This window comes from Copadichromis virginalis, linkage group LG17, assembly GCF_057382275.1.
Source record: "Copadichromis virginalis isolate Kocher_CV1m ecotype Utaka linkage group LG17, C_Virginalis_male_GT1.1, whole genome shotgun sequence".
Taxonomy (NCBI): domain Eukaryota; kingdom Metazoa; phylum Chordata; class Actinopteri; order Cichliformes; family Cichlidae; genus Copadichromis; species Copadichromis virginalis.
In genome coordinates this window covers 17,143,446-17,171,406 of record NC_140634.1, presented here as the reverse complement: position 1 = coordinate 17,171,406, position 27,961 = coordinate 17,143,446, and the positions used below count along the sequence as shown (strand labels likewise).

General features: G+C 43.9%; 1 protein-coding gene across 1 annotated transcript; it reads left to right on the top strand.

Moving 5' to 3' along the window:
- The first annotated feature begins 76 nt into the window (after window positions 1-76).
- cped1 (cadherin-like and PC-esterase domain containing 1) lies at window positions 77-27,961 on the top strand. Its single transcript, XM_085436203.1, has 21 exons — window positions 77-800; window positions 3,640-3,814; window positions 5,500-5,594; window positions 5,672-5,756; window positions 5,944-6,013; window positions 6,083-6,230; window positions 6,372-6,505; window positions 6,810-6,882; window positions 7,421-7,579; window positions 7,960-8,064; window positions 8,145-8,248; window positions 8,331-8,383; window positions 9,039-9,225; window positions 9,796-9,964; window positions 25,457-25,556; window positions 25,664-25,800; window positions 25,907-26,127; window positions 26,216-26,317; window positions 26,576-26,663; window positions 26,738-26,884; window positions 26,956-27,961. Exons 1-21 carry the CDS (start codon window positions 606-608, stop codon window positions 27,175-27,177), a joined length of 2,769 nt encoding a protein of 922 aa, XP_085292329.1. The 5' UTR covers window positions 77-605; the 3' UTR covers window positions 27,178-27,961.

Genomic DNA, 27,961 nt, shown 5'->3' with positions numbered 1-27,961 from the left:
ACATACATATATATATATATATCTCACGCACGTGGAGTGCGCGCGCCTGAAATATCTGGACTAGGAGGAGCTGACCCCCTGCAGACTCCTTGCAGAGAGGGGGAAAAGCAGCTTCCTCCTGTTTGTGTGCAGAAAAGTTGGAGGAGAGGACGGACCCAGGACCTGAAACCTGACGACGGAGCCTCCTCCTCCTGCTGCTGGCTTTAACTCAAACCAGATGGTGTCCCGCTACTCCACAGCAGCTCCAGCCTGATGCGTGGCTCCAGCACAGGAGGTAAAGCAGTTTAGACGGAGTAGGAGAAGATAATGAGGGGAGGACGGCGCAGATTTGACTTCGAGGAGTCATACAGTGTCCATTTAAAGGAGTGAGCTCGGAGTTTGCGGAGTTCGTGGCTCCTCCGTCTGATCTCAGGTCCGCGCACGGCTCAGCAGCACGGCAGTCACGGCCTCTCTTGCGCGCTCACCCGTGTCTTCGGGTGAGCAGGACTTTATTTTCTAATGAAGGATTCAAACTGCGCATGCTCTGTGCTGACCTAAGTGGGCTCAGATTGAGCTGACGGAGGTGATGGAGGTGACGGAGGTACGGTGAAGCTCGCCCTCCGGTGATGCGGTGCGTCCCGCTGCTCCGCCGGCGCTCCGGCCCGCCCCTGCTGCTGCTCGCGCTCCTGCTCGTACTCTGTGTGTACCTGATGGTGGGGGACGAGCCGGTGCGGTCAGATGTGTGCTACAAGGTACCCTCGCTCCAGATGTTGACCCGCAGGTTTGTGTGCACTCTGGAGGCTCTGCAGAGACACGCACAGGTGAGCATATCTGCGTCACACCATGACGTCATTCTGAGTGGCCCATAATGACCCCCACCAGCATCAGTTTAGTAAAGCTGCTCACCAAACTCAATTAAAACAAAAGCAAACATTTAAGGAGCATCTGCACTGAGCCAGTGAGATTCAGGCACCTGAGGGCTCCGCCCCACTATCCCATCACCAAATGTCAGGCTGTTTTTATTATTTCCAGAGTCTTAGATGACCGTCACCTTTCAAACACTATATTTTTCACTCCAGTTAAACTCTGTCAAACTGTACTCCACTTTATCATGTGTCAGAGTTTAGTGAAAATCATATTGTTTTAAAACTTCCTCAAATGTGTTTAGATTTCTCCTAAGGCGCTTTATTACTGTACTGTCTCATTGGTTCCACATAAACTTTATTATTGAACCCAAAATGACCCCAAAGCTCTGTTTTAACTAAAACACTTCAAATACATGTGAACGACCCTGAGACATCAGAGTGGAGTGAACTCTTCTTAAAACGTTTTGATATCTGAATGGACTTCTGAATGCATCCACTGGAGGAGGATTCCTGCTGGGCCGAGGCTCCTTCTGTCTCATTGTTGCTATATTTTTAGACACAGACGGATGAACGACTGTGAGCACGAGGGTTTTATTTTACCACGGGGTGACTGACAGCTGCATGGACCAATCAGAGCCAGCCAATCCAGTTGGCATGTGTTCTGGGTATTTTAAGTGTGTCCTGGTGCTTGGTGTCCCGATAGAAATATTTCTGCCACGAGGATCCAGTTTCTGACAGATAACAAGAGTGTAAACATACACACACACTCGCATGCATACACACACACACGCACACACTCACAGTGTTTGTTTTGTTTTATGAGGGCTGTAAACTCCTGTCTGCTCATCCTTCACCTTTTACTGAGTGTCGTGTTCAGAGCTCAGAGGTCAGAGTTGGAGTAACGCTGAGGCTTTAATGAGCTTTCACTCCATCTTCATCTGAAAACTTGATAATGAGTTTAGATTTACACCACTCAAGAAGAGCTGTAACATCTTCGTAATGCTGTGGCTCAGTAAAACTTTATCGATAAAACATTTTGCCGACCCACAGGACGGGAACATCTGAGAAGGAATTTATTATTGAGTCTTTATGCATGAAGACAAACAAACTTCATCAATACATCTGAACGGTCTTCATTAGCGTGTAAGACGTAAAAAAAATCCTTTAAATAAAGGTTTGAATGTTGTATTTCTGCTGTGTGTGTTGTTCGACCTCCGCAGAATTAAAGCGACAGCAGAGGAGGGCTCACCGTGCAGGTCACCCTGAACACAATGGTCTCCACAGACTTCAGGGTACTTCTGAGTATTCTTGCAGGATTCCTTCTCTTTCAGAGTATTTTGGGGTCTTTCTCAGTCTCTCAGGAGGGTTCTTTCCTGAGTCTTTCAGGTTTTTCTGAATGCTACAGGTATTTTGTGGTATGTACTGGTGTCCGGGTGATGCAGGGCCTGATTATTCCACCTCTAGGAAATTCTAGGCTCTGTCTTTGTGTCTTCAGGGTTCTTTGGTGTGTCTGATGTTTGAGAGGCCGTCCCTAGTGTCTTCATGTGTTATGAAACCTTTTAAGGTCTTTCGGGAAGTTTCTGGGCTTTTCTTTGACCATTCTTCAGGGTCAAAGGTCGATGTTGTTCTTGTGTCAGCTGACTCTCAGCTGTTGGCCATCAGCTGTTCATTTCTCTGGTTCCTCCCCACAGCTTCCAGTCAGACGTGAGGATTTACTGCTGGGAGCAGATTCTCAACATCTATTTTAATCCAGTCTGACAGGAGCAGAGGACCATGACAAGCACACCATGTTACCTCATGAGCTCTCAGAGGTTTGAAAAGACTCTGACTAACCAGAAAATACTGTCCAGTCCATGGGTGATGGTCAGTGGGTCCTGAACGGGTTAACGTAATTGAAACAGTCTGATCCATCAGCTGGACTCTGATTGGCTGTTTGGACAGGTTAATTAAAAATGTGTGTTTGTCATTTGGTTTAATATTTGCTATAATGACATAATTCTAATGTATTTATGTGTAAAATCATTTCTCTCATTTCTAATCCTGTAGCAGTGAACACGCTGGGATCACAGATCACGTTAAACTGAGTGAGACATTAAAACCGGGGAGGGGGTGAGATGAGGGTGTTTTGGGTCATGTGACTCAGTCCATCAGTCTGGAATGTGGGCTTGATGGTCTGATATTGCTCCTCCTGCTGAGTTAATCTGGAATTTTCTCTGTAAAAATCCCAGTTGATAAAGAACTGTCTGTGATCGATCTGTCTGGAGTCCAGACAGCGGAGCGTTGCTGCCTTGTTGTGTCAGCTGACAGGAAGCTGAAGGTGTTAGATTAAGCATAACAGGAAGCAGTGTGAGGCTGACATCACAGCCACTGACCCGACAGGAAAACAGCATCCCAGCCTCAGAGCTGCAGGCCTGAGCTGACTGCATTTCTTCTTCTTTGGTGAGAAGAAACACCTGACAGGCTGTGTGCAGACAGCCATCATCAGAGCGGCAAGCTGACCTTAGTCTGAGGGCTAACACAGCTTCATGGTTTAAATGTTCATCTCTGAGTGCTTCATGAACTGGAGCTCTACCATGCCGGGTGTCATTCAGCTGTGTCAAACTCTCTTAAAGCTATCACAAAAATGTTCTCCACACCAATTTGTACTTTTGTAAACTCTGTAACATATTGTATTATTTAAAGAGTTTAGTCTATTACTGTCTTGGAGCAACTGTAACCCACATAATTTCCTTAGGGATTAATAAAGTATTCTGATTCGTATTCTGATTCACACGAACTCCTGCCGCCCCCTCAGTTGCAGCTCTCGTCTCAGAGGACCCCCCACCGGCGCCGGGCCGTGGTTCTGACGGGGCGACACCCGACCTCAGACACCGAGGTCCAGCTGTACCAGAGAGTCCTGCAGCAGATGGACTACGAGGTCCACCTGTCCAGATACGCCGAGACGAGCAGCTTCCTGAGGAGCACGCAGGGTAAATATACATCTGAGGGGGTGCTGTGCTGGCTTCAGGTGCTGCTGGGAATATAAACACTCTGAATCTGATCCTGAATGAACCGTTCTTTAAACATTTCAACCTGTCAGAAAGACAAACGCGCGCGCGCGCACACACACACACACACACACACACACACACACACACACACACACACACACACACACACACACAGAGAGAGACACACACACACACACACAGTCTCTGTATATCAAGCATGTAAACAGTGTGAGCGCGCTCAGACGGCCCCGCCCTGCTGGAGCTTTAAACAGCGACATGAGCGAGCAGAGGTCAGGGTTTCCTGTGGGTGGAGGAGGGTGGAGACTTCCTGTGAAAGCAGATGGACCTCAGCAAGTGTTTGTGGAAAATCACTTCAGTAGTGCATGTCACGGCAGAGAAACATGAGCATGCACAAGACCGAAAAATGGCCTGTTACCACAGAGGGGCTTCCATGCTTCCTGTCACTCTGGGTTTAACTCCACCCACTTTGCCTCAAAAAAAACAGACCAGAGGGTCATCCAGCTGCTGATGTCAAATTCAGAGATGATTTATCAACAGCACTGAACATCATGAACAATTCAGGGAGATGTGAGGGTAACAATGATGATGCAGATTTATTCACATGTTCATTACCACATCAACTGAATCCTGTGGAGGCAAAGAGATCTGAACCTCTGATTGGATGATTCTATCAGATATTTTCTTAACACCCTTCATCAAAGATTCATCACCATGTTTCCTTTCATTAGGTCAGTGTTAAGAAACATTATATCAGTATCACCAGAGGCCTTGTTTACACCATCTCTGTAAGAACATGTTGGCTTTAGTCATGTATTATTATTTATTAATTACACAATAACCTAGCCTCTACCTGAACCTGTAGATCAGAGTACCGTAATAAAGACTTCACTGACTGGCTTATGTGATCAGAGGCAGGCACATTATTGTGTTGTCTGTGTCCCCCTATGTTTGAGGAGCAGTGAGACAGTAAAGCTTGAGGTTTAAGGAGAAGCTGAGAGAAACCTGAGAGCATGAAGTGAAGCTTTCTGCAGACCGAGGACGACAGGAAGCTGGAACGGGAAGTTCCTTTAGCTCATGTTTGGTCATAAAACAACACAGAAAGAGACTAAGCAGAAGCTCAACTCGTCTTCACTGTAGGGGGATGGATGGATGGACAGACAGATGGATGGACAAATGGATGGATAGACAGAAGGACAGATAGAGGGAGGGATGGACATCAGGTTTAAATCTGTGTATTATTGGTTCACAGCATGAGCATGGTCTCACTGTTGAAGTAAAGTTGTCTGTGTTGAACATCCTGCTTCGTTCTCTTTCTGCTGAAACCTAACAGCTCCAGCAAAAAGCCCACCGCAGAGCGTTTCCTGTCAACAATCGCTTCCACATGTTCCCGTTTTCTTTGTGTAAAACAAGCAGAAAAGGCCTCCGGTGGTTTTGGATTCTGTGGTCTTTCACAGTTAAAGGAGTTTGGGGCGAGCTGGGACTCGTGCAGGTGGCTCTTTTATTCTCTCTGAAAGTGTGACGAAGACGATGTCCCTCACAGGCTGCCGTTGATTTGAGTCTACCTGACTGACGTGATTTGTCGCTTTGTGAATAAAGCTCCACTAAACTACAGGTGAGGCTTCTGTGTGTCTCCATGGTTACAGGCATTGGTGGGTGGAGCCTCCTGCTGTGCCTCAGCACGTCAGAGCAGAGCTGTCTGAGGAGGATCTCCTTCTCTCACCTGCAGCGTCATCAGACGGTGAGCCCCTTCTGTCCTGTCTGTGTCAACTGACGGCATGTTTGATGACATAACAGCTAAACTGTGTGTGTGCTCAGGTGAACCTGCTGCCTGGGCTGATAGAGGCATTTTCAAACATAGGTGGAGGTCTGTGTCACTTCTATACACACTTCCAGCTGACAGGTAAGTCTGCAGCAGGTAAATCAAATCAGCTTATTGATCTAGATTAAATGTGATAGATCAGCTGATTGTGGCCTAAGTTGCATGATCTGTGCTCATCCAACATGAGACATTACTGCCAAATAAGAGCACTGCCTGGAACTGAGCTTTAATCTGAAGGTCTCAGCTAACCTCTTGCTGTTTCTCTCAGAGTCTAGTTTACCCATGAACCCTCATGCCTGTGGATCGACCAATCAGAAGGTGGAGATTCCTCTGGACAGGTTTGTATGTGACCAGCTGACAGGAAGTTGTCTGAGTTCTGTAAGGTAACGTTTCTTGTTTCTCTAAAGTTTCCCTGACAGCCAAGCCCCGCCTCCTGCTCTGGTTGCCATGGTGAATGTTTATGTCCTGGTAACCTCAGTGACCCCGCTGACTTCTTTCCTGCATGACATCAGCGTGGTAATGACCATTCAGCATCCGAGGGGCCGACCTGTGAAGGTAAAACATGTTCCTGTGTAGGACTTGCTAACACTTCACTGCTAGCACATCCTCTTTCACTTGCAAATCAGTTTCCCATTGGGGACGATAAATTATCATTGACCACTGCTGTTAGCCTTTAGCTCCTCCTCTTCCTGTCAGCTCAGGGACTTCCTGCTGCAGCACCTTGATCCAGCAGCCTCCCATCAGGCTTTGAGGCAGGTGAAGCAGGTGATAAGTAAAGTGCTGCAGGCGGCTGCAGCGTCGACCAATAAGAAGCAGCGAACCATAAGCAGGTGAATTCTGAGCTGAAACTCTTAACTTTACTTCCTGTTTCACAATCCAGATTCAGTACACACCTGTCTGTCTGCAGTTGCTTCAAACTGCAGCTAAAAGTAGGAAGGTAGAAAGAAATGAAGGTAGAAAAGTAGGGAGCGAGTAAGAAAGAAAGGTGGGTAGAAAGGATGGTGCAGTGTCTGGGTGTCTGTTTTGGTTTCAGCTGAAAACTTGAAAATGCCTCAGACTGGATCTGTCATGTCTACTGAGTGTGTGCAGTCTGCGCCCAGTGGTGGCTCATATTGTCACTACTGTGTGTTTCAGGTGTCTGTTGTGCTTCCAGCTGCTCACCTTTACTTTGTTCTTCAGCGGCTCTGTCACACCTGTGGTAGTCCAGGTAAGAGTCTGACCATTATCTTTTCAAGTTCAGCTCAGCCTTCCAGCTGGTCTTCAGAGACGTTCTGCCTCCTCTGGGTGAAAGGTCTCAAACTCATGAAGAAGAGAAGAAGCTTCAAGCTGCTGAGACACCTGGAGGTTGAGTTACATCAGGGTGGGCAACTCCAGGCCATGAGGGCCAGTGTCCTGCAGGTTTTAGATGTGTCCTTGATCCAACACAGCTGATTTAAATGGCTAAATTACCTCCTCAACATGTCTTGAAGTTCTCCAGAGGCTGGTAATGAACTAATCATTTGATTCAGGTGTGTTGATCAAGGGTGATATCTAAAAGCTGCAGGACACCAGCCCTCAAGGCCTGGAGTTGCCCACCCTTGAGTTACATGATGACCCAGCAGAGCTTCCGTCTCTGACTGGACCTGAGAATAACCACACTTTACTGGACCTCAAACATACAACCAGCCTGAGGTGTTCAGGTGAATAACCAGCAGAGGGCGCCTTGACCTCAGCTGCTCTATGATTGGTCTGCCTCTCCTTTTCAGGTGGACACACAGTTAAACGTGTCAGCTCTGAGCAACGATGCCTTCGACCAACAGATCACCAAAGACCTGATCCTGGAGGACACGCTGGACTTCCTGCTGCCGCCACTCTCACACCTGTCCTCACACACACACCTGTCCTCGGAGAGGGAGGGGAGCCAGGTGAGTAGCGTGTTGTCATTAAAGGAGTAGGAGTTTTCCATGTCAGGAAAAAAATGAATGAATAAGTAATAATTAATGAATACTTAATGCAAAAGATAACAATAAATAATCAATAGATTCTCAATAAAATGTGTAGAAAAAGAATAAATATTTTAATAAACTAATAAAAAGCGTATTTTTTTGAATAATTAACCAAAACAAATAAAATGAAATAAATAAAAGCATTAGAAACACTGAGTTTAAAATGAATTAAAACTGATGGACATCCTACAGACATTTATTTGATTCATAAAAAAAAAAAAAGATTCTGTTTGTTTTTATTAATAAATGAAAAAATTAAATGTCACCCACCTGACTCTGTGTGTGTGTGTGTGTGTCAGTACGGTGGCTGTACAGGGACACTTGGCGTCTGTTTGTCTGAAGACGAGTTTCTTCTTCTGCTGCACTTTCAGTTGCTGATGAAGACCTCATCAGCGTTTCAGCCGGTTAGTTAAGCCCCACCTCCTTCATCAGCTTCTTCTTCAGCAGTGTTAACTGTGTGTGTCTGCCTTGTTTGTCCCCACAGCTCTATCCCAGTGTTTCCTCCTCCTCATCCTTGCCTCGTGGCCTCTCTGACCTCCTGACCCAGATCGAAGGTTTCTACAAGCTGAAAACAAACAGGAGCTGCAGGTAAGAGGCTCACAGGTGTGAGATGATCCATTGTGTGTGAACTTAGATGTTCACTGAAGGGTTATGTCTGATGTTCCCACAGGACAGACGAACCGCCCAGTCAGCAACCAGCTCTGTCTTCCTCACAGGACGAAGGTGAGATGTGGATTTTAGACCTGTCCTGACATCTGGAAACACATGTGGTCACATGATGCTGCTCAATCTATACAACCTGTTCTAGGTGTCACAAGGCGACAGGCAATTACACCTGTAGAGGTACGCGGTCTGTCACAGGGCTAACACAGACAGCCATTCACACCTACACCTGTGAGAGAAGCACAGGAAGAATGTGCTCATCGCTGGTCCTGGTACTGCTCATATCTGTCACACTAATGTAGATATGGACAGACTCACTTGTGCCTCCTGGTGGCGGTAGGACAAATGGCATTTGTTTGCAGATGGAAAAGCATCAGCTCACTGACGGTTATCTGCTTTAACGTACAAGTGGAAGTGAAGCTGTGGTTAGTGGATGCAGTTTGCAGAGGTTTTCTGATCCATGCAGCCAAAGTGTGATCACAGCATCCGCAAAGTTTTTTTCTTTAACGGAGTTCCAGCTTCAGCCTTAGAGGATGATGCTTGGTTTCTACCTGAGGAAACAGGAGATGGTTTTACCCCCAAACAGGTTCAGGGGCTTCCTAGCGGGACTTGCTCAGTACTCTACTGTGAAAGCTCTGTTCATTAGTGGTGGGTGTCATGGGTGAAGTGAAGTAGAACCTCGAGATCGAACGTCATGCTGATTCTTCTGTTTCAGGTCTCTGTGTGGACCCCCACCTTCGACAGATCTACACAGACCCCCCCCTCATTCTGAACCCCCCGTTCCATCCCCTGGTGAAGGAGTACCACGCAGAGGTGACCTTTGACACCATGACAGTTCGGATCCGGCCGGAGCCTGTCAGCTCGGCCTGCAGGATCCACCTGGATGAACACCGAGGACCCAGGTGAGACCAGGACTGTAAAAACCAACAGGTTACAGCAGAGAAGGTGCAGTCGAGATAGTCCTGAATGAAAGGAACCTCGAAATGTGACATTTGATTGGACAGCATGTTTAAGCAGACAACAGATGTACTTCCTTTATTAGATTCTTTTAACACATTTCTATTGAAGTAAAATCAGAGCATGAACTGCTTTATAGCATTCGCCATTTTGATTTGGGGCATGAAGCAAGCAGCAGCCTACTGACAGCAACCAGCTACTACTACTTCTCTTCTGGGCTTTAACTATGCTGCTAACGTCTGCTGGAGTCATGGTTTGGAAACAGGTGCCATCAAGGGAGGACTCCCTGTCATGCATTAGCATTATGCTGGGCTTTTATAAGGAAAAAGGAAGGGACACAAGAGTTGTTTTATTTCAGTTTAGATTTGTGATCCATGCTGGATATATGAAACTCAAATAAAATGTGAATCTGGCTTTGTAGCTCCATTTGCTCCTTTTCACAGAGGATAACCTTAGAGCACCTCCTTGCAGCCACTTTTACAACAGCAGGATTAACAAGAAGTTTCTTCCTTCAGGATGGCGAACTACCCGGTTGGCCTCGGCAACAGCAAGATCAGCATCCTGGTGATGGACGGCAGCCACCCGGAGCCTGTTATCATGTCCATCTACACTGTCCACGTTTACAGGGAGAGTCGGCCCAGCCTGCCCATGTTTGGATATCACGTGATGTGCAGCTTTGTGCAGGTAGGAGCTTTTCTGTTAGCTGGTGGACTGCAGGATGTGTGACATTCATTTCTTCAAACACAAAGTCTCCTTTAAGTTTGTATTTTGCTGTTTCAATGAGGTTGAAGGCATCAGTTATATCCAATGTTCCCTCTAAGCTGCGCGCGTGCGCAATTGCGCACTGCTGGCACGGTCTCTGCGCAGGAAAAATCTGCGTTGCGCACAAAAAAGAAATTCTAACCTGAATTGAAATTAATGTAAATACGTTAACAATTCTGTTTTGCAGTGTTAGTCAGTAAGTGACTAGCTGCTCCCGTATAGGATTAGAACCATTCTCTTATCCCATAGTCCAGCCAATCACGCGATTCACATTCACGTATATACGCAGCTAATCAACGTCGTTGACAGGCTATGACAGCGTCCTTATGTGCCGACACCGGTGTTTTAGCTGGCAAAGCGCCGTGGCTGATGTGGAGTGAAGCCACGTTAACAACGTGGACAACCATTGGAGATGTGAGCAGGACAGACGGAACAATTGACGGAAAAAGTGTGGACTTTATACCAGTTTTTAAATTGTGTTGATAGGCCACGTAAAACCAGAGTTGTGATTAAAAAAATATGCAGTGTTTGTTTTTCTTCCTGAATACTATCGTTGTTTATATTTACTGTGGGAATGAACGGTAAAAACGGCATTTTATAAGGAAAACGCTCGAAAGCACTCTCCGCCTGTGAGCAAAAATGAAACCAACACCCCCCAGCCTTTCCCATTGGTCGAAAAATGTACCATGTCAACCAATCAAAACATGGCAATTAGTTGTTAAGAAACGGGAGGAAGTTTTAGGAGTGACGGTGGTTTTGTATGGCGTTATTTTTGTGCCACTATTCTGAGCGCACGTTAAAAAAAAATTGAGCGGACATAAAAAAAATTGCATGTAAAAAAAAAACTGCAGTTGCAAGTGTTTGAGGAGAAATCTATTTTTCAGCGAAGAAATACGGTGGCCCTGAGAGGCCAAACGGACTGCAACTTCAGAAAACACTTGCAAAAAGAAAAATGCTGCAAAAAGAAAAATGCTACAAAAAGAAAAACACTTGCAAAAAGAAAAACACTTGCAAGAAGAAAAACACTTGCAAGAAGAAAAATGCTGCAAAAAGAAAAACACTTGCAAAAAGAAAAATGCTGCAAAAAGAAAAATTCTCCATGGAAATGTTTCATACAGCTTTGTTTGACAGAAATGAAGGAGAACATATTTTGTACATCTGTTTCTACATGAGCTTTGTGTGATTTGATAAGTATCTGAGGCTGAGACCACAGGACTGTAAAACATGATTTTTGGGCTTCATTTCTCTACTGAACAGTCATTTAAGATTAGCTAGTAAATAACAATTAGCTAATGTTGTTCATGAGACTAAAGTCATCTCACTTTGGTAATGTAAATATAATATGGCCAATATTATATTAATCATTATTAGTTATTACAGCAGTGAACATGAACTCTGTGCCAAACACTGAGCTTCAGTAAAGATTCAAGTTGCATTTATTTATATTTCCTATCACCTTAAATCTTCACTTAAAGACAAGTATCTGTGACAGTGTATCTATCCGGTTGTTCAGTCTGATGTCACTAGCCGTGTCTGGACCTAAACTCCGCTGCAGGTCCATATATCAAACGATCACTATGGCATTACTGAGAGTTGAAAAACTGTCTAAAGTCTTTCATCTTTAATAAAATGATCAGCGTTCTGCTCTACCAGGTGTAACAATTGAGTTTAACATCCAGGCATCCATGAAAACGGAATTTAGGACATTTAACGGAGTTAGAAGTTAGCAGGAAGTTAGCTTGCTAGCTTCTATCTAAATACAATATAGCATGTCCTGACTGCGGGGTTTTGGAAACAAATTAAAACGTACAGCTCTGCTATCACTTCCAGCATAAATGAAGACAGAAAACTAAAAAGCAGTGACTGAAGTTTGGCTAGGTGGTATATAATGATGTGCTACGTGACCGCTAGCGACACAGCTATGTTAGCATAATATAAACAAGCTAACTTTTTTTCCACTCGATAAAAGTTAACGTGAGTGTTCTCGGTGGTCAGGAACAAATGTAATCACATGGCAGGATGCTGTAAAAGGACCAAACTTCAGCCAGGAGAACAACTGAGATAATCCATCCACAATACGAGGTTAGTCATTCATATACTGCTGCATGGGCTGGGCTGTAGTTACATAGTAAGGTTTTAAAAACTGAGCTTAAATAAATGATTAGCGGTAATAAAAGCCGAGGGAGGTCAACAATGATCACTGACTGTTTTAGGAGCTTTTTGAGATTAAATAGAAGAAAATACATAACATTAAACATGTTAACAACACAAAAGTCATATTAAACGCAGACTACTTTAGACCCGGAAGTAGGATTCGTCACGTCATCACTGAACAACCGGATAGATGTATTATATATAAGAGACAAATATTGTTCTTTTAATATGTTGGCATTACTAAATTTGGCTCAATGCTTACATATATGTGTAAAAAGAAAATGTACAAGCTGTGATAACTGTTTCTGATAAAATGAAGAGTAGACTGATATATGAAATATTCCTTTATTGGGTGAGAAAATCAGACCATGTCATAACTGCTTTAAGTCATACAGAATAGATATCAGAGCCTTAAACAGGCTGGCTTCTGCTAAATGGGTCAAACTGGGCAGAAAGTCTACAAACACATAACATCATTATAGAATATGGTGTAACACTATAGATCAACTTACCTCAGAATATATAAAGCATATAAACAATTACAGCAATATGATGCAACAAACACTGCAGTGCTACTAATCCAAAATACTCAAAGCTTCATAGAACTGGAACAAACATTTATTTTTAGTTCCATTCTGCTGCTGATACATACTTTAGGTTTCTGAACATTAAAGTCGTTGCTGCCTTTCATAGTGTGTAACTTGAAGGCCCTGAGTACTTTCTCCCACACTGAAAACACTGGAATGATAATATTATTTGAACATTACCTAATAAGACTGATTCAGGACAGACAGTTAGTGATTTTAAACTTTCCTAGCAGTCCTTCACAAACAGGGAACAGTCTGTCTATTCTCTCCATCTGTCAGCTGCTGCTGGCTCTTCCTTCTCCTCTTCCTCACACACTGCTGAGTTTGTCCTGGTGGATCATCAGGGGTGCAAAGCCTCACAGATGATGTGCAGCAGTGGGTCCCTCAGTCTGTCCTCACTCTGGACATTTGCAGTTGTCACACATGGAAATCAAATGTGTGATAAGCTGCAGGATTCAAACACAAGTGTAACTTATAAACACATGTTCATACTTTTATTACACAATCAGAGAGAAAGAAACAGAGAGAGAGTGCAGGACAGACAGACAGGTGACAGTCTCAGGTGTATACACTGCTACAAACAGGAGGATTTAGTGTTTGTGTTATTACAAGTGCTAAACAAGAAGAGTTCCCAGATGGTACAGTGGACACATGTGTGACTCCTGTGATTAAAGCATCTTTCTTCCAGCTTAACGAGTGAACCGTCAGCTCGTTCAAACACACGTTAAAGTCCGTTTGGCTCGACACCACCGAACAGAGGCAGCAATATAACATAGCTAACATTAACAGTGCAGTGAATCCTGCTTGTGCCATGATATTCAGGACTGCAAACCGAGCAGCATCACTGACTTTCAGCCTGTTGTGTTTGTGGATATATGACTGACTTTAATTATCCATAGAATCATCACATTCTCTGTAGGATTAAGGTCAACTATTGAACGGCATATAAAGTAAAGGCTTTAAAACAAAGTTAACCCAAAGTACAAACATCGCTAATGTCACATAACTTTGCCGGCATGTGGCCAACAGCAATGTTTTAATGTTCTTCATTATTAAACATTTGCACATAAATAAGTGACATAATATTCAGAACTTACTTTTGAAAGTTTACTCTTTGGCCGCTCCGCTTCCACTTCTTTGAAGTGTCTCCCTGTCCCAGTGCACTTGTTAGCATGTTTTGGTTCGTGCAACTGGTCCGTCCGCTTACTGTGTCCCCAGAAACATTTCCGTTGTGTTGTGTGTGCTTTTGCAGCGTTTTTCTTTTTGCACCATTTTTCTTTTTGCACCATTTTTCTTTTTGGAGGTGTTTTTTTCTTTTTGCAGCATTTTTCTTTTTGCAAGTGTTTTCTGAAGTTGCAGTCCGTTTGGCCTCTCACGGCCACCGTAAAGAAAAGCTAAATTTGAGTGAACAAACTTCATTGCTGCGTGCAAAAAATGTATTTCAGTGTTTGCTATTATCCATACAAACACACAATAGCAGCCCCTCTCGCTCAGGTTTTGCATTTGTGCTCGCTCGCAATGTGTCAGCAATGTGTTGCTTGCGCTCTCAACATTTCTGCCCATGCACGCTCAACTCTTTCTGTCTTACTTCCAATAGTGTTAACATACTACAAAGGTCATGAACAAGATTTTTTGTAATATTTTCATTGTAAGTGGGCTAAAGCAGTTAATTAAAAGTAGTCTAACATAAATGTAAATGCTGTAATTTGATTATTTTAATAAACCATGTAACTTGGATGGATTCGATGCTGGTGTGACCACAGTGCACACGCCTGCTGTTGCTCACAGTGCTTCAAGGGACCGCTCAGGGAGTTTGTGTGTTCGCTCAGACACATGAAAAATTAGAGGGAACATTGGTTATATCATCAGTCTGATCAGGTCTGCTGAAGCTGCTCTCGTCACGTTAGTCACCAAAGATGAAGCTAACAGAGGACACAGAGGACTTCCTGTTTCAGAATCCCGGAAGAGCCCCGAAATGTTACGTTACCCTGAAAAATCCAGACGATAACAATAAGGCCTAATTCCCACCTGGCTTCCCACTCTGTGATAGTTTGATTGAATAATCCCTGAAAGCTAAATGGTGAGAAACACAGCAGCAAGCTCTTCGATGCCGTTGATGGAAATGGAAACAACCAATCAGGAAATTTCAGAGAGCTTTGTTATCAGGATGTTCATCATTTACAGCAAAATGCACAAATTCTGGTCCAATTACAGCAACGTTTTGCCACAGTCTGGCTGAAGCAGACTGTGTGGAGTGAGGAGGTGGACCCAAGTGCAGAGAACACAAAGCGTGGAGACAAACTTGATATTTACTGAACACGAGCCGTTTGTTAAAGGCTGGTTTTAAAAATACCAAACAAGGGGCAAAGGCAAAACTAAACACTAACCTAAACTGGGTGAACTAAGGCTAAACATTAAACAACTCTGAACATAAACAGGAAACCCTGATATGAAAAACCTTAAACGCAACAACTTGGCATGTAGACCTGGGAACATGGCATGACAGCAGACGATCAGATGAGGAATGAATGAAAACACACACACTAAATGCACACAGGAGGTTATCAGGGGAAGTGGAAACAGATGGGGAAACAGCTGACTGGAATGAACATAATGACAACTAGGGATGGGTACCAGTATGTTCTGACATAAGCGGTAGTAACCAGACCGAAAAGCAGCGCACATTTCGGTGCTTTTTTCCTGAGATGTCATACACTTTGGATTCTAGCCAATCATTTTACCTTTCCCAGGATAGTAGGCAGGCCCAGGTACGTACGTTCTTTTAGAGCAGAGCTACGGATTAAACATGCTCAAGGCGAAGCAGTCAAAAGTCTGGCTGTACTTCACAGCAAAAGATGCAAACTCAGCAGCCTGCAACAAGTGCTTTAAGGTGATACTGTGCAAAGGAGGTAACACCTCGAATCTGATGAAACACCTGGCGTAGCATAGCGTTTTTTTTCCCAATATTTTATTTTAATTTTTTCAGCATAGAAAACCCCATCAACAAACAAATACAGCTCAGGCGCTGAGATGATAGGGCAAGAAATAGCACAATAATAATAATCTATAGAGAAAGACAAAAGAAAAAGAAAGAAAACATTAAAATTAGAAACTACCAGTATCCATAATGAATTAAATGTCATGAATATGTAATAAACAGGGAAATTGCAGTGCCATGGTACATGTTTATACAACGTGAGCTTTCTCAAGGTGAGTACAAAACGGAGTCCAGGATTTTGAGAAAACATTTGCTGCAGGTGTTTGTAGGTATCAAACTTTTTCCAGCTGAATGACTGATAACATGTCATTGAGCCAGACACTGAAGGAGGGAGGAGCAGCAGACTTCCATTCCTTTAGAAAAAGTCTTTTCGCAATCATCATTCCAAGGTCGATTGGCACCCGCACAGTCGCAGGGATAGTTCTGGAACGTACACAGCCAAAAACTGCAATTTCTGGATTGGGTGAGATGGAAATCCCATAAGCTTTAGAGTACCAATTAAATATTTTGGACCAAAAATTGATCAATGAGGGGCAATGCCAGAAAGCGTGAGCCAATGTGCTCTCTGATGTTTTACATCTGTCACATATGGGGGAAGTTGAAGGATAAATTTTGTGTATCCGAACCTTGGAATAATGTAGCCGATGGACAATTTTAAATTGTATTAATTGATGTCTGCTGTTAACAGAGCAGGAATGAATTTTTGATAGGCATTTGTCCTATATTGACTCTGATATTTCCATGCCCAATTCCTCCCTCCAAGCATCTCTTATCCTCGTAGTCTGCACTTCAATGCTGGAGCATTGAAGTGCACTTCAAACAAATGTACAATTGTAGAAATCAAATGTTTGGAGTAAGGAGGGCTCAGGTACACCTTAAAAAGGTTATGTTCGTGTGGAATATCTTGGTAATTCTTCATATTGGATTGCATAAAATGACTTGTAGGTAACAGTAAAAATGTGAATGCGGTAAATCGAACTTTTGCTTAAACTGATTAAATGATGCAAATTTTCCATCTATATAAAGATCTTTGAATTTGATTAAACCCTTCTCCTTCCAAACATAGTAGGATTTATCATCCCAAGGAGGCAAAAAGGCATGGTTATCACATATTGGTGCCTGCACAGAGGAGTTTGGCAGTTCAAAAAAACCTCTAATTTGGTTTAAAATCTGCACAGATTGTTTCAGAACAAACCCCAGTTTCTTAAGACTCTCAGCCCTCCCTACTTTTGAGAAAAGCAGGGCCTTTAGAGAGGAGTCCCTTACAATGTCAGCCTCCATTTTAACCCAAAAGGGGATGTTGAAATCACCAAGAACTGGGGATGTCTGTTGCCAGAAGGTCAAGGCTCTTAGATTTGCAGCCCAGTAATAATGTTTAAATATTGGTAAACTCAGACCTCCCTCCAATTTGGATTTTTGTAGATGTAGTTTTTAAATCCTAGGATTCTTGTTGTTTCATATGTAAGAAGTAATAATTGAGTCCAACTCCTTAAAGAAAGAGGAAGTAAGATAAATAGGAAGATTTTGGCAAAGATACAGAAATCTAGGAAGAGAGACCATTTTTATGGAATTTATACGACCGACCATAGATAGGGGAAGAATTTTCCATGACTCGATGTTATGCTTTAATGTTGATAAGAATTCAGCAAAGTTCAAGCTAAAAATTAATTTGGGATCTTTAGGAACAGTTAATCCAAGGTATGTGAGATGGTCGTTAACTATTTTGAATGGAACATTACAAAGAAAACTTGGCAAACCGGTTTTAGATAAAGGCACAAGTTCACTTTTAACCCAGTTAATTGTATATCCTGAAATTTTGCTAAATGAGGTGACCAGATTAAGAAGGGATGGTACAGATTCTTCTGCATTACGCAGGTATAATAGTACATCGTCTGCGTACAAACTAATAACAGTTTCAACCCCTCCGACCAAGAGCCCTTGTATTTTTGGATGTGCTCTTATCTTAATCGCAAGGGGCTCTAATGCCAGAGCAAATAGAGCAGGGGACAGGGGGTAGCCCTGCTGAACAGAGCGCTGCAAAGGAAATGGCGCCGACCTCTCTCCATTTGTGAGAACTGAACAGATTGAATTTGCGTATACTAATTTTACCCAAGATATAAATATTTCACCAAACCCAAACTTCCGTAATGACTCGAACATATAAAACCACTCAACCTGATCAAAGGCTTTGTATGCATCAAGAGCTAAAATTGCTGCTCCTCTTGAATTACCATGGTCAGAATAGATGGTGTTGAGAAGACATAGCGTTTTTTTTAAAAACCGAGAAATGCACCATATTTGATAGCTTGCTGCAAGACCTCACACCGAGCACGTCTACTGCGGGTGTGGTGCTTGTTATCGGACCTGGTGTTAGCAACATCCCCCAAGAACCCGAAGAGTAGAGTCCTGGCCCCTAGCCCTGCCAGTGTAGCAGAAATGATGACGGATGATGATGGCAGCAGCAGCCCGTTTAAGCACCGGCACCGTTTCAAAAGTACCGGTTTGGCACCGGTATCAGATAAAACCCATCCCTAATGACAACACAGGGGAAGTGAAACTAAACACAATGAACATGGGACACCAGACCTCTTCGAAATAAAACAGGAAACATAATGAGACACAGACACAACACAAGCTTGGACACACAGACATGAAACACAAAGGGCGAGGGAAATGTAAACACACCAGGTGAAGACACTAGGGTAATCTAATAAACAATGAACAATAACAGCCACCTAGGCATAATAAAAATGAACTTATATAACCTAATGAACTTAAACATAAACCATAAACATCAAAATATATTAAAACTCAAAATGCTGAGTCAAATGACCCAGGATAGGGGCACATGTATTTGTTGTTTATTATTTTGTGTTGATTATTACATCAGTTTCACAGGCATACAGAATTCACTGTTATTTTTATAATAATTATTTTATTTCATTCTGCCTTCCTTGATGCTTCACCCCTCCATTATAAGAATTATATGACTTGGGGGTTTGTCCGGGATTTTGTAAAACAAGGTTGGAACAGGTGTATTTTGTGTGTTACGTCTGATTTCAAACCTTCTGCTTACTCCAGTTAGACAAAGTGAGTTGTTGCCTGGATGTTTGAGCCCTTTTTGAGTTTCCAGTGTTTGCAAAGGTAGGACAGGTGAGTGTCTGCCTGAGCTCTGTTGGGTTGTTTTTTGGCTCTTTTTGTTATCTTTTATCTGGTTTTTAGAGTAAGTCAGGGTACAGATAAGGTGAAGAGATGAGTTTGGCAGGATCTGCTGGTCATTTATTGTAACTATGATTGTCAGAGAGCAACACAGCAGAGCAGGCCTGGCACAGAAAACTCTGTCTGTCTTGACATCTGTTTCCTTCACACTTTACTGCTTCAGTAAATCTGATTGAATCTGATCAGCCTGATAAAAAAGCTCTGGGCTTTGCTCCAGGTCTCAGTAAACCATCTCGACGTGACCTCGACACTCTGAGAAGAATGAAATGTTGGCTCCGTTTGTTTCTGCCTTTAAATTCCTCTCACATCCCTTTGCGGCGCTAACAGCTCGACGCCTGCGGCGAAGCGTGAGCATGCATTCGCAAAGCTGATGCTTCTCCAACATCTGCACTCATTTCCATCAACTTCTCCTCTGTGACCTCAGATGGATGTTTCTCAGGACTGCACAAGAACATCTGCAGAATGAAGCAAAGTGTGTGAGGAGCTGCTGGTGTTCGGCTCAGGGTGTAGAGGATTCAGGTTTTCTGTCTCTAACGTTCAGATGATGTTCTTCAGGTAACCTGTAAGTCTTTTCTGTCACAGTTAAATCTCCAGTGAGCAAACAGCTCCCAGCTTTCAGTCTGTTCAGGAAGAAGACGGTAATCTGCTTTAATCTGGATCAGTTTCAGGTCCTGAACAGGTGATCTTACCTGATGCAGGTTAAAGCTGTGTGGGGCCCCACGTAGCCCCAATCCCTCTCAGATTCATGTTTTCATCTCCCTCCAGCTGCCCCCCTCTCATCCACCTTTGATCCACCTGTGAGCCTCAGCGGGCTTGGTTGGCCCCTGAGAACACAGCGCTCATTGATGCTCAACCAGCAGGCTCATCAGGTCACCAGTAACTTATCCAGGATCAGTAGTCAGAGTCAGAGTCAGTGTAGATGTTTGCTGATATGTGCATGAATGTGAGCTTGTGTTTAGCATGTGTTTTCTATGCATCACACACTCAAAGACTAATAACTAAACTCAGACAGGAAGACATAACGGGAGAAATACTGAAGTGTGATGACTCTGTGGAGTGCTCAGGAGTGGGCGTTGGCTGCTTCTCTCTGCAGACAATCTGCAGCTCCAGCAGGTGGGAGCAGAGTCACACTGGAATCAAACCTGTACTCACATTTAAAAGTAAAACGTCGAGTCTGCTGACGAGAACTAAAGATAACACTGCATCAAAGCAAAAACATAAAAACAACAACAATAAAAATAACAAAATTAATAATAATTTTTATTTTTATTACAATAAGAGTTTTGAGGCCTCGGGAGTTTCTGCAGGTTAAACTGAGTGAAGACAAAGACTCACTATAAACACTCCTGCGTATGTGTGTGTGTGAGTGTATCATGTTACAATCATGTCTTCATTGGTTATCTGATGGAGCTGCTGAGCTTAATCTTTGTGTCTGTGCTCACCTGAAGACATGTGACCCTGGATCCTAAGCTGCTGCCAATCAGAGTCCAGAGACGTGTGCTGATTGTGAGGATTGTAGTTGTTGTTTGAAGCTCATTGTGAGTCTGAATAAATCACTTCTAGCTGGTCCCCCCACCCACCCACTCCTTCAGCTCCTCTGTGAGAGCAGTAGCTCAGTCCAGATGTGTCATCCAGATGTTTCATTGTTGCAGATGTTCATGTCCTGATTGGTCAGCTAAAGACAGACGAACACTGGCCGGCTCAGAGACATACAGTGTTTGTGATGCTGGAGCTCTGTGAGGACATCTCACCTGTGAATCTCTCTGAGAACACCTGTGCACACCAGCACGTCTCAGACCTCCGGCCTGTCTCTGCAGGCGGGTGAGCCAGAGCTGATGGATCAGTATCAGAAACATCATGCTCTGGAGGCTCTGCCTCCTCCCTCTCTGGACTGTGTGGGATGTGGAGTGGTAGCGTGAAGCAGCTTTTCATTCGTAACCTAAACAGAACAAAATGTTTTGGCTGCAACTCTCTGACCTTTGACCTCGTGTCTGCAGCATGATCCCATTAGGCCTGTTTGTTTCTGTGGAAATGCAGAGCAGCAGCTTATTTATCAACTTTCAGATGATGCTGAGCTCAGAGAACGACCACAAAGCCACTCCCAAGCCCTGAGCTGCACCCAGCTCCGCGCTTGCCCTCCGCCCTCACCTGTCATGATCCTGGGTTTTGTACCTGGATTTTTTCTCTTTTGGATTTTTGATTTTGGTTTATATAATATTCTGAGGTGAAGGTCCTTGTTTTGGTTATACTTTTGATATCTGTTTGTATCCCCAGATCTCAGCTTGTTATCGGAGGTTTTCTTTTTTCATTCCCCGTCCTCTTGTGTCTAGTTTCCTGTCCCAGTGTCCTTCTTTGAACTCAGTCTTTTCTCCATGTTAAGTTGTCTGTTTCCCTGTTATTTCACTGTGTAGCCCAACATGTCTGGTAATTTATGTTTGTCTTTCTCTCCTCCCCTCACACTGTCTCTCCATCCCTCGCTCTCTCTCTCTGTCCCTCGCTCTTACCTTGGTTTTTACTTTGATAGTCTCCTGGCCTGTGTGCAGGATGTTGTGTTTGGCTTCCCTGTCTTATTAGTTAGACTATGTTTAGCTGTGCTCTGTTCCCTCATTTGCCTTGTGTATTTAAAGTCTGCATCTTCCACTGCTCGTTGTCGTGATCTTCCTCAATGCCGTGTTCTGCTATTGCCCTCCGCCCTCCACCCGCCTCAGAGCTGATGAGGCTTTTGAAGCGCTGGTCTGAGTCCAGCTGTCTCCACCCACTCATGTCCACCTCTGCTCCAGCTCTGGGTTACAGGCCTGCATGAGCCTCCCCACTGCATGTGCACTAATGGTTCAGTCCAAGCATCTTGTGTGAATGCCTCCACACCTCCACTTCTCCAGTTATGAACCCCATCAGCAGGCAGATGTTGCTGCAGATGTTTCTTTGAATGTATTTGGACTGCTGCGTGTGTGTTTGATTCTTCTCAATTGGTTTGGTCAGACCTCCTCCTCTCCCATCTCCACCCACTGCTCCGTTTGGAGGTCTGAGTTTCCCACAGGAGGCGGCGGCGGCTCAGATGATCTAATGAGCGCTGATCCGGATTTACCAAGATTCTCAGACCTGAGATCAGTTCTGCAATCACATGGGAGGATTATCGGAGTGTTTCTGCTCCTCTATGATGGATTCCAGCTGACACCACACAAACAGCCCACCCCACCCGCACCTCATTCCTGCAGGCGGAGAAAAAACTCAGAATCCTCTTTTCATGTTCAGCAGTTTGTCTTTTTCTCTTTTATTTATTCACACTCACACACACACATTCTCACATGGTTAATACGCGGCATTCCTTTGTTACAACACTACCAGCGTTAGCTGTTAAATAAAAGAAGCAAAAACAGAGAACATGGTGTTGAACTACGACTCAAACACACCGCTGTGTGTAAATTAGTGTACGGTACTAGAACAAACTTTCGTGACAGTATGAATGCTTAAGGAACAGTTACCGTGTGAAAAGCATTTAGGTCTGAAAGCTTTTTTATTATGTGTATAAAAATCAGTGCCAGTGTGTGTGTGTACATTCTTAATCCCTTTCACAGTTATGATAAATGGATGTTGGTTGTCCTGAAGTGCAAATCGGTGCCATGTTATAACAAGTTGTCTCAGCAGCGTTAGAGTTCGACACTTCTGTGGCAGGTTTTTTTTTCTTTTGCTTCTCTTTGCCTTCATTCCTCACTGACATATTCTTTCTTGCATTTTTGCTTCTCCTTCCTCGTCTGTCTTTTGAACCTGAAACAAAGAAAGAATAGCACTTAATGTACCTTGACACAAAAAGCTTTTCTGTTGCTGAGGCAGCTATGCTAGTATTCTCTGCCTTGTCATCTTGCCTGACGTGGAGTCAGTCCATGACACGGGTCTGCTGCTTGGCTGGTTCTCCTGTGCTTCACAGAAAACTTTATTGCTGCTCCTGTAACCAGTACGGGGAAGATTGTTGGGCCGCTGTTGTGTCAGCGTTTGCAATGATTTGCAGTATCAGCTCATTGTGTTCCTTCATCACTGATCTGACTGAAGAGTGAGTCAGTCAAATATCAGCAGGTACACCTCTCGGTCCATGTTTCCATGTTACAATCCACCCCACCCCTGTCAGTCATTGTTTAGTTAATTGTATTAGCATAGTGGTTTGAAACTAGCAAGTGCTTCACTAAGTACTAATGTACTCTAAGTCATATCATATTTAATCTTCAGCTGTGTGAAAAAATTATTTTCCTGTTCTTGTTTTCTCAGTAATATCCGCATATGCCTGTGACACCCCCATTAAAATTATGGATAGAAGTGAGTGAACCCTGATGTCTCATCCCTAATCGGTGCAACTCCTGCTGCTGCAACTCTTCCCATGTTATAACCACACCTGGTCTCCCCTGTTTCTATTCTTGTTTTATTAGAAATTATTTAAAAGTAAATAATGTACATCATAAACATCTAGTGTATGTGAAATGAACTATAGTGTGATCATTAAAAAATCAAATATTTATTTACTAAAAATAAAAACTGCACTGATTTCCAAAATGAAGGAAAATATTGTTTACAAACTGATGAAATATCCAAAAAATTAACCTGTTCAGGAATAATAATAAGGTTTAAGCATGAAACAGCACGTCACATTCATTATCAGCAGGAAATTACGGCACTCTGACACATTAAACACATTCATTTACAAATTCATTTAGTTTTTAATGTTTGACGAGTGTTTCAGACCTGTGATCTGGCGTTTGCTCTGTGGCACTCTATCAGCTCTGTCCTATCCTGTGGACACGAGATTTGAAAATGATTTATTATATTTGCATATTTAAACTCCCAGTTGATAATAAATAAAAAAATAAAATACAGTTTTCTTTTATCATCCAGGCAAAAAGCAAAAAGCCCTGCCTCTGAAGTTATAAAAATGATTCTGACAAAGAAAATCATTTTTTACTGCACATCATATCTGACATCATCAGGCTTCAGTAGCTGCTTTTACACAAAAGCTGACGCCATGGTTAAACTGACATTTGTGCTCTCTCGTCGCGTTGTGATAGAGTTTGAAGCATCTGTTTTAAAAGCTGTAGTTCTTGTTGCTGTTCTGAGTCCGAGTGAGGAAGAGGAGCGCGTGGCCGCGGCCTCGATGAAGTCAGAGTTGGGGGCGACGTGGCGGCGGCGAGGCCTCAAACGGTCCGCTGCTGCTGGAGGCGGTGTGTTTGGAGATGATCTCGGAGCAGCGTGTACACTGAGCACAGGTACGAACAAGAAAATCCCTGTTAAGTTTTCTTGTCGCACTTTGTTGCGAGCTGTGCCGCTGACGTGAGGAATGTGACGCCGCCACGACGAAACCTGCAACAGCAGCAGAAGAAGAAGAGCCAGCGTTTGTGATGGCGGTGGCTGTGAAGTCTGCGCCAGACCTGGAGGCTCCCACGGGGACTCTGAGGTGAGCGTGGATCGCTTTGCTTGACTCCTGACCTCTGAGCAGAGGAGGACGGGGACGGATCCACAGAGGAGGATGAAAGAGAAGCTCTGAGGGAGGAAGCAGCGAGCACATGAAGAAGAAGACGTGGTGTTTGACAGCGAGAAGCTTCAGATCTCAAACAGCAGATTTACTTTCAGAGGCCAAAGCTCACTGGGATGGACGCGACCTCTGACCCTGCAGGGAATCAAACTCAGTGATTAAAACTAAAGATGGTGCAGTCATGTGTTTAAGTTTTTCATGTGTAATTTTCTATGAGTAGAAAACAGAATCTATTCGATTTACCAATGTAACCAGCTGTAAAGTGTTTATTAAACAAAATAGTAAAAACTCGTTTCAGTTTCAGGTTTTAAAGGAAACTTCAGACTGACGCTTCCTCTGAGGGTTCCTTTGTTTCCTCTTCATCTGTGTCCAGAACATCTCAATTCCTCCACTATTACTGTTCTGGGTGGTAAAGTGTGTTATTTGGGGTGGCTGTAGCTCAGGTGGTAGAGCAGATCACCTACTTATCAGTAGGTGGTTTGATCCCCATCTGCTTTAGTCTGTGTGCTCTTCGATGCATCCATCGGAGTTTGAATGCGTATGAATGTTAGATAGAAAGTACTTACACGAAAGGGCATCGAAAAAAGTGCTTGTGATTAAGGCAATTTGTGTAAAATGCTTTGAGTGCTCAGATACAGAAGAAAAATGCTATATAAGAAGTTAATAAAATGTATCTATATAGCGCTTTTCACAGATAAAATTCTGTGAAATAAAAATCATAAAGTGCTTAATTTTCACAAAATTAAAAAGAATAAAAATACAACAAATAACAATATAAAACAATAAAATAAAGTATAAAAAAGACCCAGTCCATTTGCCATTTTATATTTACAGTTTGTAGTATTTGCAGAGTACTGCAGTCAGAAATCGCACACAGGAGGTTCAGAACTTCCTGGAAGTGCTGATTGCAAATTTGTCACAGTTTGATGTCTGTTGTTCAGGACTGCGGTCTGCTGGTCCAGCCAGATCGCTCCTGCGGTCTTCAGCCCCACAGCGAATCCCAGAGTCAACGTAATGCCTGCAGCTCGGGACACGTGTCAGGTCTGAGGTCCTGCCGGTGGACTGCTTCCTTAAGATAATACATCAAATTTAAGTCAAGTGACTTTTTGTTCTCGCCACCTCACCTGTGTGTCTCACCTGCCTGACAGGACGCTGGGTTGTTCCATGCCTCAGTTGTTCTGACAACAGGACGTGCGACTGGAGGGAAGTTTCCTGGCAGGCAGATGGTTGTTATCACCCAATAGTGGACCACCCACTGCTGCAGGACTGTATGAAGGACAGAAAGGTAAGGTCACCTGATCAGCTGATTTGAACCAGTCCATCTCAGATGTCTCAGTTTGTGGCAGTCGTCCTGATGGAGGTACATCACCAGCTCTCTCATTGCTCCTCAGCTGTTGTTTATCGGGGACTCAACAAATCGTGGGATGATGTACTTCCTGATGGAGAGGGTGAACTCCACCCTGGAGGACTGGGACAAAGCTCACAACACGCTGGTCTACAGGAACCTGAACAGAGGACGGACTCTGGTCAGCTACTCGTACTATCCTCAGTTCTGGCTGGAGAAGAAGCAGCGACCCACGTTCAGGGAGGCTCTGCAGCAGCTGCTCAACAGGTGAGGTCCTAACAATCCACTTTTGAGGCATGTTACATGAAGCCGTGAGATGTTTAACAGGTGACTTTTCTTGTTCTTGTCTGTTAAGGTCTCAGCCTCTGGTGAACTCTAACCAAACAGTTCTGGTTGTGGGAGGAGTCCAGTGGCTCAACACCAATCACCTGAGGACAGTCAGTGAAGTGCTGGACAAGTGAGGAGACACAGTGTAACACCACCTACATACAGTATAAACCACAGTGTTATCGCCATATGGGCTTACACTGATCTAAAGAACAGAGGACCTAACGCTGATCCCTGAGGTTCACCTGTACTCCAGTCCTGCATTTCCTGTAACATGAGAAACCCTTTCAGTAAAGACAGTAACCCGGGGTTTAGCGTTCGGGATTAGCAATGTTATTGAGGACTCTGGTTTCTATGGTAACGTGAGGTTACTTCTGTCCCTCCTCAGTAAATCTCTCAGTAACATCCTGGTGGTGGTGAAGTCTTTAGGGATGGGCTTCCATCTGCCTGTGGACGGGATCAGGTCTCTCAGTCTGGTAGGTTTCTGTTCCTGCTGTCATTCATACCCCTCTATGGGAATTAAAGCTGCTTTCTTTGATCAATATTTCAGACAGCGATACAGGACCTGTACAGGGAGAATGACGACATCATCACCACCGCCAAGCATCATGGGTACGAAGTGATTGACACGTTCAGCATCACGATGGGTCGATACAAAGAGTTCCTGCAGGGACGCTGTGCCTGTCACTTTCACGAGGTAACACAACTTGTGCTTCCAGTGGTCAGGGCTGCAGTCCTCACAGCTGATGTTCTGCTCTGTTTTCTCAGGTGGAGAAGTTTTGGTCCACAAAACTTTCCAGTGACAGAACGTCCACCGCGAACACGACCAGAACAGAGAGAACTGTACATACACTCGGCAGCCAATCAACCCTGCCAGACACGGAGCAGGAGGCGGGGTCTCAACCCACAACCTATCGTGTTAGAGGACCAGTGAACCAAGTATACTCTGAGATCCTTCTGAGCCGCCTGTGTCCCATTACCCGAAACTGAACACCTAGGAGGGGCCAGGTGAATTCTTCGGGAGAGTCACCTGTCCCCCTCCAGGACGTGGACTTCAGAGAGGGGTGGGGGACTCAATGGTGGAGGTGGATTATTCAGAATGAACAGAAGCCTCACTGTGCAGCTCAGGAGCACCAATCCGACGAGACGCTGAGGGTCTCAGACTCAGCTGCTGGCTTCTAATAAGCAGAGGTTACTCGAGATATCGCTCAGCTGGTTCCTGCTGCTCGCAGATGTTTAAAGTTTTCAGCATTTCAGTCCCAGCAGCAGGACTGTTAATCTCTGACCTTCTGCTGGGATTTTCCATTTCAGAACCAGAAAAATCCTCTACCATAATTCTGCTGACTGCACCAGCTGCTTCTCGCTGGCCCGTGTGTTTGACAGTGATATGAGTTAGCGTGGATTAGCTGCTTCCTGATTCAGACTTAGCCTCAGGCCTCACTGATTGATCGATTCTGTATGTCAGACCAGTTTTAACTCCAAAGACTTGATGAAAGCTCTTCATCACGTGACAGAAGCATCTTTTATGACTCTGCTTATATTTCTATATTTTTCTACAGATGTATAATGTGTCTTTTTATAAGCTGAAAACAGAAGAAATTAATATTTTTTATGACTGTGCTCATTCTGCTCTTCATACAAAAAACAAAAAGTCAAACAAAAGTTTTTAATCCTGAACTGTGAACACATTCACAACCACAACCACTCAGTCTTTTAAACACCGTCTCACTTATGGCTTTATAACATTTAATAAAACACCAGTGGACAAAACTCA

What these genes read in the sequence shown, in the direction of transcription:
- cped1 (XM_085436203.1), top strand. Translation starts at nt 606, where the DNA reads ATGCGGTGCGTCCCGCTGCTCCGCCGGCGCTCCGGCCCGCCCCTGCTG. An exon ending in CGGAGAGGGAGGGGAGCCAG is followed by an intron (nt 7,580 to 7,959) that starts GTGAGTAGCGTG and finishes TGTGTGTGTCAG; the next exon opens with TACGGTGGCTGTACAGGGAC. An exon ending in GTGCCTGTCACTTTCACGAG is followed by an intron (nt 26,885 to 26,955) that starts GTAACACAACTT and finishes CTGTTTTCTCAG; the next exon opens with GTGGAGAAGTTTTGGTCCAC.